We start from the raw sequence: 14,824 nt of genomic DNA, 5'->3' as shown, positions 1-14,824 counted from the left end.
ATATATAGCCGAAGTCTACTGACAGTGGTCTCTCCTGAACATATTACCAATACCTAGTCTGGTGTGTGTGGGGTGTGTTTGCAGAGGGCTGATAGTTTGGGTGTGGGTGTATGTAAGGTGTATGTCGAGATGTAGGGGTGTAGGGGTGTGTGAGCTGTATGAGTGTGAGTGTGGGATTTTGCTTCATCAAGTGCAATTAATTTCTTTGAGTAATTTTATTGTGATTTATGTATATTTTAAACAAATTTAATCTGAATCTGACTCTAAATCTGAGATCTCAGCCAAGCAAGAAACTAATGGGGGATCGGCTAAAGTTCGATAGTGGCAAAAAGACCCGAGCATGATCACATGAGAAACAACCAAAATGGATTCCGAGTTGGAATTAACCATTTTGTTAGATCCCATAAACATTTGCGAGTAGAGCTGAGACGGCACGCCGATCTGCACCGATGTGCATACCTTTTAGCGAACATCGTTACTGCGCATGGCAAGTCGGCGTGACGTCAAATGACGTCAAACGTCATCTCAGGTATACTCGCAAAACTTATGGGATTTACAGAAAAGGTCAATCCATTTTGGTAGGACAGTCGAACATGTTCTTGCTTTACGGAGTCTTATCGAAAGGATGAAAGCTAACAACCTTCCAGCAATAGTAATCTTTATTTACATTCAAAAGGCTTTTGATACCATCCACAGAGGCAACATGCTGAAAATCCGGAAAGCTTACGGGGTCTCTGAGTAGCTTCTTAAAGCCATTGGCAATATATCTATATCTATGTACGTTTATGGGCTAATAAACTGGACAAATATAAAGCACATAAAAAGGACCCAATGGCCCGCTAAAAGCAATGTAAAAGTCATGAAAAGTGATATATTTTCTTTGTTTTCTACGAGCTCCCAAATGTCTCTATCTTAGTTTCTATCTTAGTTTTACATGCATTTGTAAGGCGCCTTTTCTTGACTTATAATGGGCCCCTTAAAACCCTTGGCTCGGGGTATACACCCCTTACCCTCTATCCGTTGTACTGTGTACGAATATGACCCGATGATGGACTACTCTGACATGACGCTCATCCATTTATATATATATTTTGGTTATTATTGCAGTGAAAGTTGATCAGAACATTACTGAACCAGCAGTAGAAGTTTGCCATGAAAAAGCCATTCCGCATATGGGTAAAAGTTAAAATCGTATTTAGTCATTTCTTTGTGTTATGGTGTAGTTGTCTTTCCCTTTTTCTTTTCTTTCTTTCTTTCTTTCTTTCTTTCTTTCTTTCTTTCTTTCTTTCTTTTTTTCTTTCTTTCTTTCTTTCTTTCTTTCTTTCTTTCTTTCTTTCTTTCTTTCTTTCTCCTTCATTCCTTCATTCATACACATTTTAAATAATTATTTTTATTTTCATTTTCAGTCGGTGCTGCTAAATCCCTTGATCTCAGTCCTGTGTTAATGCAAACAGTAGAACAAGAATTATTCGGTAAAAGTCTTGTTAATGTCACAACATTGATTAACAAAACCAATAATTTCTTAACCAAAATAAATCGCACAAATTCTGAACAATACACCGTCTCTTGCATTCAACTGAAGGAGATAAAGAAATGTCAGAAGATGTTCCCCACGTCCATTACGACTCAGTGTATACCGGTGTCATCATACACATACATGCCTGGTGGACATTGGAAACCAACAGATTGTGCTCCAAGATGGAAGGTAGATTTTAATTATTACATAACAGTTTCTTTAGTGACAACAAACCTCGTGACCCAGGAAACATTGAGGTCAAAGGGTCAAAAGGTCATTAAAGGGTTACATGCCTTGCGATTGTCTGCGTTCTGTGAGCGCAAATTATCCCTTGTTGGTGCTGTTGCTGTGTTACTATTGACAAAATGAACACAAACTGTTATTACAGAGATTTAGGTTGACTTTGAATTATAGTTCGGTTGTGGCATTAGTGTTGAGTTTACGGCTGTTTTCTGTGATTTCAGGGCTTCTTAATTCAGCAACCTTCGCTTACCTATGTATACATATAAAAAGCTTAATGATGATGAAAAATCAATGTTGATGATCATATAGACATGCCACATTGTTAATTTGACCCCCATTCACATTTTATTGGTGATTTTATTGCCCTAAATATCGTACATATACGTGTAAATACAGTTCAGGCCTAGGCTAGGCATTTTGCTTAAGCTTTAAGGTGCACGTAAGGCCTATAGTCACGTGTAAAATAAAAGGCCTCTACAGCATCCTGTATGGCCTTACGTTATCCTAACTCTAGCCGGAACCCTAACTTGATCTATAACTCTAACCCATATCAATCCTCGGACCTAGCCGTATCTCTATCCCTATCCACGAGCCTAGTCCTATAAAACCCTAATCCTAATGCGAACATGACCCTAATCAACAATTCTAACACTAATCAGCAAGCCTAAATGGGAACACTAACCCTAAAGCAATCTTAATCTGATTTGATAGTGCTAGGACTGGCTACATATACGAATCTCCAAATATAGTCCTAGGTTGAACCAAAAACAGCGAAAAAGTCATCATACAGGGTGTCTGAAAATCATTGATCTTTTACTCGTCATGCAGTTCTCTAGAAATTTTCTTCTAAAAACATGTATTGCAAATGTAAATGTTTACATTCATGGCATTTTACCCGAGACTGGAGCACTTTTGTGCATATATAGAAACACTTAGTTCTATGGATCTGATATTCGTCATGGAGGCTTTTCTAGCTATTTTTTTGCTTACATTTCTCAATATTTAAGGGGGTACTACACCCCTGGTCAATTTTTTGCCTATTTTTGCATTTTTCTCAAAAATTATAGCGTATTGGTGTCAAGTAAGATATGTATATTATAGGGCAAGGACTACAACTACTGCACTGAAAATTCAGCAACTCAAGGCAAGTAGTTATTGATTTATTGATCAAATATTGGTTTTCCTCATTTTTGACTGTAACTCCACAACTGTTGTCTGTACTGAAATACAATTTCCAGTGCAGTAGTTGTAGTCCTTCTCCCTATAAAATACATATCTTACTTGTCACCAATGCTCTATAATTTTTGAGAAAAATGCAAATATAGGCACAAAATTAGGTAGGGGTGTAGTACCCCCTTAACTGTATTTGCTCTGGCGAAAAAACGTACATCTACTTCGACTACTAAGGTGTGTTTTTAGAAGCCGTTGAGGTATTAACGGGTGGGAGGGGGGAGGGGGTGGGTTTGTGACATTAGTATTGATTTCATTGCCCTAAATATCGTACATATGTGACGTGTCATGTCAAAAGGAGACACTTTTGGGCAGGTTATGAATTTTGAGGTTTTTACATATCTTAAATGTTGAGATATTTTGCTCTACAACGCCGTTTTCCCCAAATGAAATCGGACATTCCTAAGCGAAGATATTGAGTTCGGAAGTTATAGTATTATAAAATTGGAAATTGAGATATCGGCCTTTAAAGATATTATTGACAATGTTGAGAGTATCCCAACGGTCAATAGGCTGGTGTTGAACATGTCATCATTGGTCAACCTTCCAACACTGGCAAACATGTTCCAGATCAGAGGCATATTGGTAGATCTCGGCTGCTGTGTGTCCAGAAATAAGCTGAAACAGGGCTGATCACCCGTAAAGCTGCTGGGACTGGACTAAAATAATTCCCTGCAACTCAATGATTACGAAAACTACAAGCAAATCTCCAAAAATTCCGAGGGTAGATGAGCGGCAGTCTACTGTTGACTCCATGACGGACCAGCGGGAACTCGGCACACCATCACGAACTGTTGGCCCTGATTATTGTCGCCTGTCTACCTTCAAACCTCTTGTAATATCTACTTATAATGTCCGTACTATTAATCAACAAGGGAAAATCCATCAGCTATTCATGGGCTGTGCTGATGCAGGTATTGACATTGCAGGAATTCAAGAACACCGTCTCATTACACCAAGCCCAACTGATGAACTTTGGTCAGATGATAGGAACTGGGTTATAGTATACAGTTCTGCTACCAAGCAAAGGCATGGATGAGTGGTTCTGGTCTTGTCCAAGCATGTTCACAGATGTCTAAAGAGTGTTGAAGCTGTTTCCGAGAGGATACTATTTGTGACATTCCATGGTAACCCTCAGCTTAGCATCACTGTTGTATATGCACCCACCGAGTGCTCAACATCTTCTGTCACGGAGGATTTCTATTCATCTCCATCTGACCACTTGGATGGTATGAAAAGGCACGACATCCATCTCGTCCTCGGTGATTTTAATGCCAGAATTGGAACAGATAGTCATCTTTCCCATCCTTGGGTGATTGGTCCATACTGCTACCATGATTCAACCAATGACAATGGTGAGCGTCTGGTCAACATTTGCCATGAGTACAACCTACGACCGGCCCAAATGAGATTCCCCCAACCCAGGAATCGTCTCTGGACTTGGACCCATCCAGCTGAATCAACCCATGCACAGTTAGACCACATTCTAATAAACAGCAAGTGGGTAAATTCTCTCCGCAACTGTCGAGCATACAATTCAGTAGAAGTGGACTCTGATCATCGTATTGTGAGCATCCGTCTAGCTGCCAGTTTGCGAACAAGCAAAGGAAAACCTTGTAAGAGACCAAAATTCAATTGGAAGAAGTTGGAAGATCCTAATACAAAAGAGAAATTTCAGCTGGAACTAACAAACAGATTCCAGGTCTTGAGCATGGATGATGCCACACCCATCTCTGATAGGTATGAGACTTTTGAGACAGCAGTTCGTGAAGTTGCTGAGGAAGTTATTGGAAAGGAAAAGCCATGCGGACTGCCAAGTTGGGTATCAGATGCAACCATCAGACTTAAACTTGAAAGGGATGAGGCCAAGAAGCGGTACTCCGTTTCAAAGTCTCGTCAATCTAGAGAAAGATGGAGGAACTTGAACACCAGCCTTAAAAACTCCTATAAATCTGATGAGCTTGCTACACTCAATAAGCAGATGGAAGACCTGAAACTGGCCGATGAAATGGGGAATTACACCACCACCTGGAAAATCATACACTCGCTTTCTGGGAAGAACACAAGGAAAGGGGTAAAAGTCAAAAAGAGAGATGGATCAGCCCCAACCAGTGACCATGAACTGCTTGAGGAATGGAAGGAATATTTCAGCTCACTCCTTAACAACGACAGCGGCACAGCAGCTTCAGAACTTCCTGCACCAGCTGTTGAAGATCTTCCTATTATCACTGAGCCCCCAACTCATGAAGAAGTAGTCGAAGCAATAGCAGCCATGAAGACCAACAAGGCAGCAGCATTGGACTGCGCTATAACTGCTGAAGCACTTCAGGGAGGAGGGGATAGCATGATTGATATGATTCTTAAATTCTGTATGGAAGTATTCTCAACACTGACACCGCCACGTCAATGGGTCACAAATGTCATCATTCCTCTACCAAAGAAAGGCGACCTCTCTCTCATGACAAACTACCGTGGTATTTCGCTTATGTCTATTACCGCAAAAGTGTACAACAAGATCCTTCTGAACAGGATTCGACCTCATATTGATCCTTTACTGAGAAGCAACCAGGCTGGCTTTAGATCAGGTCGAAGCTGTACTCAGCAAATTCACATTTTGAGGAGGATCATGGAAGGCTTCAAGGAGTACCAACTTCCCTTGACAGTCACTTTTGTGGACTTCAAAAAAGCCTTTGACTCCATCAACAGGTCCGTCATGTTCTCAGTGCTGCGGCATTATGGAATACCAAAGGTTGTGGTCAATGCCATGCAGGTGCTCTACAAGGACTCAAATAGTGCCGTTATGGTAGATGGAAGTATCTCAGAGCCTTTCCAAGTAACAACTGGAGTGCTTCAGGGTGATGTGTTGGCACCATTCCTGTTCATTATTCTGGTAGACTACCTCCTGAAGAAATCAACTTCTGGAATTGATGCTGGAATTGTTACCTACCCACGTTGGTCAAGCAGGTATCCTGCTAGGATGCTGAATGACCTGGATTTTGCTGATGATATTGCCCTGTTGGAATCTTCTATAGCCCGGGCCCAGTCACAGCTTACTAGGACTGCAACAGCAGCAGCAGATCTAGGTCTTGTCATCAGCGCACCTAAGACAGAATATATGACTGCAAACTGTAATGCCCAGCCAGCACTTGAAGTCTATGGTAGTACCATCAACCATGTCACAGACTTCAAGTACTTGGGTTCCAAGATGGGCTCTAGTGTTGGAGACCTACAAAGAAGAAAAGCACTAGCCTGTGCCGCTTGCTGGAAACTGGAACGCCTCTGGAGAAGTCCATCCCTGCCAATCGGAACAAAAATCAAGCTGTTTGAGACAACTTGTGTCACTATCCTTCTGTACGGGTGCGAGTCATGGGTAATCACCAAGGACATGGAAAACAAGATCAATGCCTTTGCAACATCTTGCTACAGAGTCATGTTAAACATCAAGCGTGTGGATCGGATCCCAAATAAGACAATCTACAATCTGACCAACACCACTCCACTGGTTGTCAGAGTCAAGATTCATCAACTCAAATTTCTCGGCCATATACTGCGTCTTGAAGATGACCAGCCTGTGAAAGAATATGCCCTGTATATTCCACGACATGGGAAGAGGAAACCGGGACGGCCGCGGACACTGTACTTACAGTATGTATAGCACCTCCTGGGAGATACTGAAGGGATGCTGCAGCCAAACAAAATTGTCTCGCTTGCCCAAGATCGCAACAGTTGGAGAAAGCTTGTAGTCGCCTGCTCCGCAGCCGACTGATGATGATGATGAGAGTATCACTGAGAAAACAGTTTACACAACCTGTGTAAAATATTACACAATATCGATGTAAAAATAGAACACCATAACTATTAGGTAAAAGTTTACATAACACTTGTTATGTAAAATTATACCAATTATTTATGTAAAATTTTACATAATTAATAAGTATTCAATTTACATAGCTTTTGTGTAAATTATTTACACAATTCCGATGTAAAAATAGAACACCATAACTATCATGTAAAAGTTTACATAACACTTGTTATGTAAAATTTTACCAATTATTTATGTAAATTTTACATAATAAATAAGTATTCAATTTACATAGCTTTTAAGTAAATTATTTACACAATTTGATGTAAAAATAGAACATCATAACTATTATGTAAAATTATTTACAAAGAAATTATGTAAAATAATTTTAATTAAATTCTTTGTAAATGAGGCTTTAAAAAGAAGAACATTGACACAACATAAACACACTTGCCAGAACCAACGTGTAAACAAGAACTCATTCAAGGTTTTATTTCACTTCTCACTAATACTTTGAACTCGTAGACAGCATTCTCCAGGAATTGCCAGGCACCAGAGCGTTCATTAAAAAAATAATGTTCACAGATATCCTGTGTGTTTTGCCTTTACAATCTAGGCTAATTTTATCAGTTGTTCAACGTTGGTACAGACAACATTCTCCAAGAATTGTCAGAGACATACACTAGTTTCAAGCAGATGTCAACAGCCTTTAAGAGTGAATTTTGAGGCAAAATGGTCTTTTCCACAATTGTGAAAACCTGCTGGGGGTTTGCTATGGAACCACCGAGGACAAGAACGTACGGTTGAGATTCACCTTGGGTGTTGGTAACACAATGCTCCAAATCCGTGCTTTCCTGAAAAAAGGAAAAGAAAAACAAGTTATTGTTTTTGTGGAAGCAATTTTTATAACCATTGTCATTATTAGCATAGTGATTCACTATTGGAGCAGTGGAAATTGGGTGCCTTACACTACAGACCATAGCTTCAAGGAACCGAAGCACTATTAAACATGACGAAATCAAGACTTGTTTTCTTCGTATAGTTCGTGTGTCATGTGTGTGATGCATCGATAAGCTTACATGTGTACATCATGTGCGTGTGCAGATATACAACGGCAACGCATACACCCGGCACCAAAAATTGAAATATCGCTCTGCATTTAAAAAGAACATGACAAAACACAAGATACAAACAAAAATGCTGCTATATACTCACCTTCAAACTTCTCAATATATTTGGACAGCTCCCATCGCTCGAGAATGTCTTCCACCGTGTCATCCGCCATCGTTTCGTTTTGCGCTGTTGCCACGAAAAACTACATAGTAACTATGCAAAGCACATGTACCGAGTTTACATAACTTTTCGGTATTTTTATTTTTACTTCAAAAATTGTAATTTTGAACATAACAATGTGTAAAAAACGCTGAACGTTTGCAAAATGTGAGGATTACATAACAAATGTGTAGTTTAAAATTTACACAGAAGTTATGTTCACTTTTTTACCTAATATTATGTTATTTTTACCAAACAAGAGAATACATATTTTTTTTTTACATATTGTTTTTTCTGTGTAGGAATTAACTTGAAAAATGTCTCAAAAAATACAAGATGTCAGTTACATTCCGATCTGAAACTCTCAGACAATATTTTTAACATTAATAACATCACAAATTCGCAACAAACCCAAATTGTGAAAAATCACCCACCGGCAGATTTTTAGCCATTTCTCCATTTACGATCCTGCCCAAAAGTGTCTCCTTTTGACATGACACGTCACATATACCTGTAAATACAGTTCAGGCCTAGGCTAGGCATTTTGCTTCAGCTTTAAGGTGCACGTAAGTCCTATAGTCACGTGTAAAATAAAAGGCCTCTACAGCATCCTGTATGGCCTCACTCTATCCTAACTCTAGCCGGAACCCTAACTCTATAACTCTAACCCATATCTAATCCTCGGACCTAGCCGTATTTCTATCCATATCCACGAGTCTAGCCCTATAAAACCCTAATCCTAATGCGAACCTGACCCTAATCAACAATTCTAACACTAATCAGCAAGCCTAAATGAGAACACTAACCCTAAATCAATCTTAATCTGATCTGATCGTGCTAAGACTGGCTACATATACGAATCTCCAAATATAGTCCTAGGTTGAAGCAAAAACAGCGAAACAGTCATCATACAGGGTGTCTGAAAATCATTGATCTTTTACTCGTCTTGCAGTTTTCTAGAAAATTTCTTCTTAAAACCTGTATTGCAAATATCAATGTTTACATTAATGGCATTTTACCCGAGATTGGAACACTTTTGTGCATACCACTAATAGGCCTGGGCGATACATTCGAGGGCCCATTGCCATTTTAAGGTGTTTACGGTTCAGTGCGTTAAAACAAGAAAAGTCTCAGGTCAACCTATGTTGAGTTTTTGATCATTTGGCATCTAAATCATATAGTTTCACCTGATATTAGTGGCATTTAACTGTGAGAGTTCTGAATATGAGAAAGTTCCACCCGAAATTAGCAATTTTCCCATTGAAACCCGTGTAATACATAATTAGTGGTATTTAACCTGACTGTGCGTACCGCTTTGCCTATTCACTAACAGTTTAAGGGTCCGGGCCTCGCAGGCTAAAGTTCACAGGTCACTCTATAATCCGAGTCAGTTATTAACTACATTCAACCAGGGCGTAGCAAGCGGTTGGACAGGATAGACGAAGGTTTCAGTTGCCCCAAGTATTATTGGTGGGATATATTTCCATAGCATTTTTAGAGAGAATTGACATGTTAAAGTCTTTGCGCTTCAAAAACAGGACTTTAATGGAATAATTTGCAAAATTTAGTATTTTAAACTGTTTTTGCCCACTTTGGGGATGAATTTTGTTGCCACTTTTCTTTTCCTTTGCCTTCTTGATTTTTACTTTCATATTTGTCAGAGGGGCACTTTTATCTGTTATTTTTGTCAGGGGACACTCTCCCCACTGCTGGCTAGGCTACTACCTACACTGCTCCTGGTCTATGGCCCCGATGCTCTTGCTACACCCCCTGCATCCATCGCCACGACCACCAGAAAACGAAAAGAAGCTGTAAAAATATTTTGACCAAAATATGGGTCAAATTCAAATTTGAAACAAAAGTCCTCAAATTGGGTAGTGATGGTGAGAAAAAGTTATTATCTTTAATAACCCTTAAATATGTTGATAAAATAGGTTATAAGGTCAAAATGGTGGCCAATTTCGACACCATCTTGCATATCTTTCAATAAGCTACTATATTGGAATGTCTATGATATCAATTCATGAACCCTAGGTATAGACCTCGTCTAGGTATAGACGAGATTTTGCCCCCTGACTGGTAGCAATTATTTCCCTTGGCACATAGACATTTTGCGTCGGACTCCCTTTTTAGGTAGTATTGTTGGGGTGGTATACCTGTACACGAAATTCCCTGTATATTCAACCAATTAAATTTTGCAAGTGTGTCCGTTATTTCGCAGGTTGCAATAATCATTCCATATCGAGATCGAGCCATACATCTACCTATACTACTACGCTATCTTACACCATTTCTGCAACGTCAACTGTTGGAGTTCCATTTCTTCGTTGTGGAACAGGTACGTGTTAAATCGTTTGTTTATCAAAAATTCATAACATGACTTACTTTTTTTTCGAAGGAAGTGCTGAGAATGGCAGCTGAAAGTTTATGTATTAAAAGGAGACAATTGATAGCGATAACGATCAGCCGTATGTATGCAATGTTTTTAATTTTGCCCATATGTTTTGTTTACTATTATAAAATCTGAATAAAAAGTAGGTAAGGTGGATACGCTCCTATGAAAAACACACAGTATCACTTTGTAATTAAATTAATGAATTATTAATTTAGCTAAATTTGGCTTCTGACTTAGCAAAATGCAAGAAAACATAATTTGTTAGAATTTAAAGAAAGTGATTAAAACTCACCTCACGCCACTATGGAATGAAGCTGACAAATCGGCATAATATTGTGAATTACTTCAAACTGAAAATGCTTGGTGTTTATATCTTACGGGGTTAAAGGAAATCGCCAAATACTTCAGAGCCTTTTAGCTTAGGAGCCGTCCATAATTTTCGCCATTTTAAGTTATGCACAAAGCGTGCGTAAGAGGAGGGAGGGGGTAACAATTTTGGGCATGTGTGCGTAAATAAAATTATTTGTGCAAAAAACAAAAATTATGGTATTTTCCAACATTTTATTCATAACTAAATAGCCAGTAGTTCCATCCCATTTAATCAGAGTGAACATACCGGCTCTCTGCTATTTTTTTCCTGGCTAATAAAAATTGTTGACGGCATTTTGTTTTTAACCCCTTAATGACCTCTGACCCCAAATAAAAAAAAAGGTCTCATTTACACTTTGTAATAACAATTCATGTGTGAACTTACCGGCTCTCTGCTATGTTTTTCCAGGCTAATAAAAAGTATCGAAGGTATTTAGTTATGGACCGGAAGTGACCCCTTACGGACCTTTGACCCGCAAATCTGTGAACATCCTATAGACACTGGTTAATGTCAATGCATGTGTGCAAGTGGCGTCACTCTGCTATGTTGTTTGTGGCAGAAGAGGCATTTTAAAGATTTTTTGTCTTGGACCGGAAGTGACCACTGAATGACCTTTGACACCATAGTTGTTAACACCTAAAAGACATTGACTAATAGCAATGCTTATGTGCAAGTGTCATCACTGCACTATGTAACTTTAGAAAGAATGTAATTTTTGAATTATTTTAAATTTCAGACCGGAAATAACCCTCTTAATGACCTTTGACCCCAAATCTGTGAACACCCCATAGACATTGACTAATGTCAATGCATGTGTGCAAGTGGCGTCACTGTTCCATGTTATTTGTAGAAGAAGCATTTTTAGTGTCAAAATCACGTTTTTGGCCATAAACCGGAAGTTGCTACCCCTTAATGACCTTTGACCCCAAATCTGTGAACACCCCAAAGGCACAATGTAATAACAATGCATATGTGCAAATGGCGTCACTTTGCAATGTTGCTTGTGGGAGAAGAAGCAGATTAACAGAAAGAACTAGATCTGGTTACAGATCTGGACCTAGCCGGGGCCGGAAATGCCTGTCTAAAAGTTTATGGACATCTCACATCATTAATGGTGCATCACTGTAGCATGTATGGGCTTTATCCGTCTTCCATAGGCTGAGATACAGCTACTTTTGTGTGTGCAAATTTGACGTTTTGACCTCCTTAATGATCTTTGACTCCAATACAAAAAAAACCTCATATACACCGCGAAAATGCATTGTTACAGTTTAAATAAAAAAAAAAATCTACTATGCTTAGTTATGGAGATAAAAACCGGAAATGAGGTCTAAATGACCTTTGACCAAAAAATAAAAATACAGTGCATACATCGGGTAACACTAATGCATATATGACGTTTATGTCACTCTGGTCTGGTTACGTTTTGAGATATAAAAAAAATGAACATATTTGATGATTTTTGGTTTTTGACCGGAAGCGACCCCTTAATGAACTTTGACCCCGAAACTGTAGACACCCCAAAGACCCTGATTAGTAGCAATGCATGTGTGCTAATGACAACACTCTGCTATGTAATTTGTAAAAACAATGATTTTTTGATATTTTTAGCTTTCAGACCAGAAATGACCCACTTAATAACCTTTGACCCAAATTCTGTGAATAATTTATAGGCACTGGATAAAGCCGATGCATTATGTGTAAGTGACATCATCGTACTATGTAATTTGTGGCAGAAGAAGCATTTTGAAGATATTTGGTTTTATACCGGAAATGACCCCTTAATGACCTTTGACCCCAAATTTGTGAATATCCTATAGACACTGGATATAGCCGATGCATATGTACAAGTGACGTCATTGTAGGATGTAACATGTAGGAGAAGAAGCATTTTGAAATTTGTTGCCAGAAAGAAAGAAGAACTAGATATATTGCATCCTTAGTAAGGCTGCGAAGTCTAGCCGTGACCTTGAAATGACATCTGATGACCTTGAAATGACCTTCATCACATTTTGCATCATATCCACATAACATATACTAATTTTCATTCAAATTGAATAGACTTTGTAATTTGACCCCTTTTGACCTTTAGTTGACCTCTGGTGACCTTGAAATGACCTCCAATATATTTTGAATCATATCAAGATCACATATACTAATTTTCATCTAAATTGGACAAATATTAGAATTTGACCCCTTTTGACCTTTCGTTGACCTCTGGTGACCTTGAAATGACCTCCAATATATTTTGAATCATATCAAGATCACATATACTAAATTTCATTTAAATTGGACAAACTTTAGAATTTTACCCCTTTTGACCCCAAAACAGACCCCTCCTCCATGTTTAAGCCAAATCTGATTACAATCGTATATGAACATAATGCTAGAGCCCTTTTGGCATTATTCTGATGATCACAGCACGTAATATGCAGAAAATATTGAATTTTAAAGTGATTTTCAGTAATCAACCATTTTGTCCCCTGTTTGACCTTGAACTCAAAATCTGTGAGGACCCCATAGACACCAACTAATGTCAATGCATATGTGTCAGTCGCATCTCTGTACCATAGAATCTGTAGGAAAAGAAGCATTTTGAAGGTATTTGGTTATGTGCCGGAAATACCCCCTTAATGACCTTTGACCCCAAATCTGTGAGGACCCCATAGGCCCCGGCTATAGCCAAGTTAAATGTCCAAATCTCGATACTCTACCATGTAATCTGTAGGAGAAGAAGCATTTTTGGTAAAAATCACATTTTTAGCCAAAATTACTCATGCGTGACGTTTGACCCCAAATGGGTCATGTCATATGTAAAGGCTGGGGTAGTTGAGCTTGTGCGCAAGTTTGGTCATAATCGGTCGAATAATGAAGGAGCTATAGCAAATTATATCAAATGTTGACAGAAAGAAGAAGAACGAGATCTGATTGCGTTCGCCTGCGACCGCGAGCATGCACAGCCAGCAGTGACAAATGAATCTGTGAGAACCGGAAGTGATCCCTTAATTACCTTTGACCCCGCAAAAATATTACATAGTGCTTAGGATGTCATAAGGAATATTCCTGGTGAATTTCAGCTTAATCGGAACTTATACATGGATTTTGATTTTTTTTTTAAATTTATGATCGATCTTTTGACCCCCTTAATGACCTTTGACCTTAATGAAAATAAAACCTTTTGTACACCGACAAAATGTATTGTTCCAATTTTAATTAAAAAATTCTACTATGTTTATTTGTTGAGATAAAAATTCTTGAAGTTATTTAGCTAAAACAAGAAGTGACCCTTTAATAACCTTTGACCCCCAAAATAAAAATACCACGCATACATCAGGTAACACTTATTCATGTATGATGGTTATATTACTCTGGTTTGTTTTTATTTTGAGATAAAATTTTTTTAAACATTTTTGATAATGTTGGTTTTTGACCGGAAGTAACCCCTTAATGACCTTTGACCCCAAAACTGTAGGCATACTAAAGACCCTAGCTAGTAGCAATGCATGTGTGCTAATGGTGACTCACTGCTATGTAATTTGTAAAGACAGTGATTTTTTGAATATTTTTTACAAATTTTTCAGACTTTTACCGGAAGTGACCCCTTAATGACCTTTGATTCCAATTTTGTGGTATAACTTTTAGACATTGGCTATAGGTGATGCATGTGTGCAAGTGCCGTCACGGTGCTATGTAATATGTGGAAGGAGTAGCATTTTTAGTGAAAATCACGGTTTGGGCCACTGACCGGAAGTGGATGACATTTGATCGGAAGTTGATCATGTGACATCTGTGGCACCACCCAATAGTCCTAGTGACCAACTATGATCAACATGGCTGAAAGCATGTGGCTACGATGGCTGATTTAATGATGTTGACAGAAAGAAGAAGAAGAAGAAAGAAGAAGAAGAACGCGGTAAAAAGAATGCACAGCGCCGATGGCGGCTGTGCAAGAAGAAGAAGAAAGAAACTACTGGGATTCAAGAGTCTAGCCGCCGC

The 14,824-nt window shown here is 38.7% G+C and overlaps 1 protein-coding gene across 1 annotated transcript in view; it reads left to right on the top strand.

The window, feature by feature from the left end:
• The first annotated feature begins 625 nt into the window (after nucleotides 1-625).
• LOC140142959 (beta-1,4-galactosyltransferase 6-like) overlaps nucleotides 626-14,824 on the top strand; it is a 34,300-nt gene continuing 20,101 nt past the window's right edge. The window contains exons 1-3 of the mRNA XM_072164987.1: nucleotides 626-698; nucleotides 1,407-1,705; nucleotides 10,285-10,401. Of these exons, the coding sequence (XP_072021088.1) occupies nucleotides 626-698; nucleotides 1,407-1,705; nucleotides 10,285-10,401 (489 nt within the window). The remainder of the gene's footprint in view (nucleotides 699-1,406; nucleotides 1,706-10,284; nucleotides 10,402-14,824) is intronic.

The sequence above is a fragment of the Amphiura filiformis genome, chromosome 20 (assembly GCF_039555335.1).
Source record: "Amphiura filiformis chromosome 20, Afil_fr2py, whole genome shotgun sequence".
NCBI classification, from domain to species: Eukaryota; Metazoa; Echinodermata; class Ophiuroidea; order Amphilepidida; family Amphiuridae; genus Amphiura; species Amphiura filiformis.
This window is presented reverse-complemented; position numbering and strand designations above follow the sequence as displayed.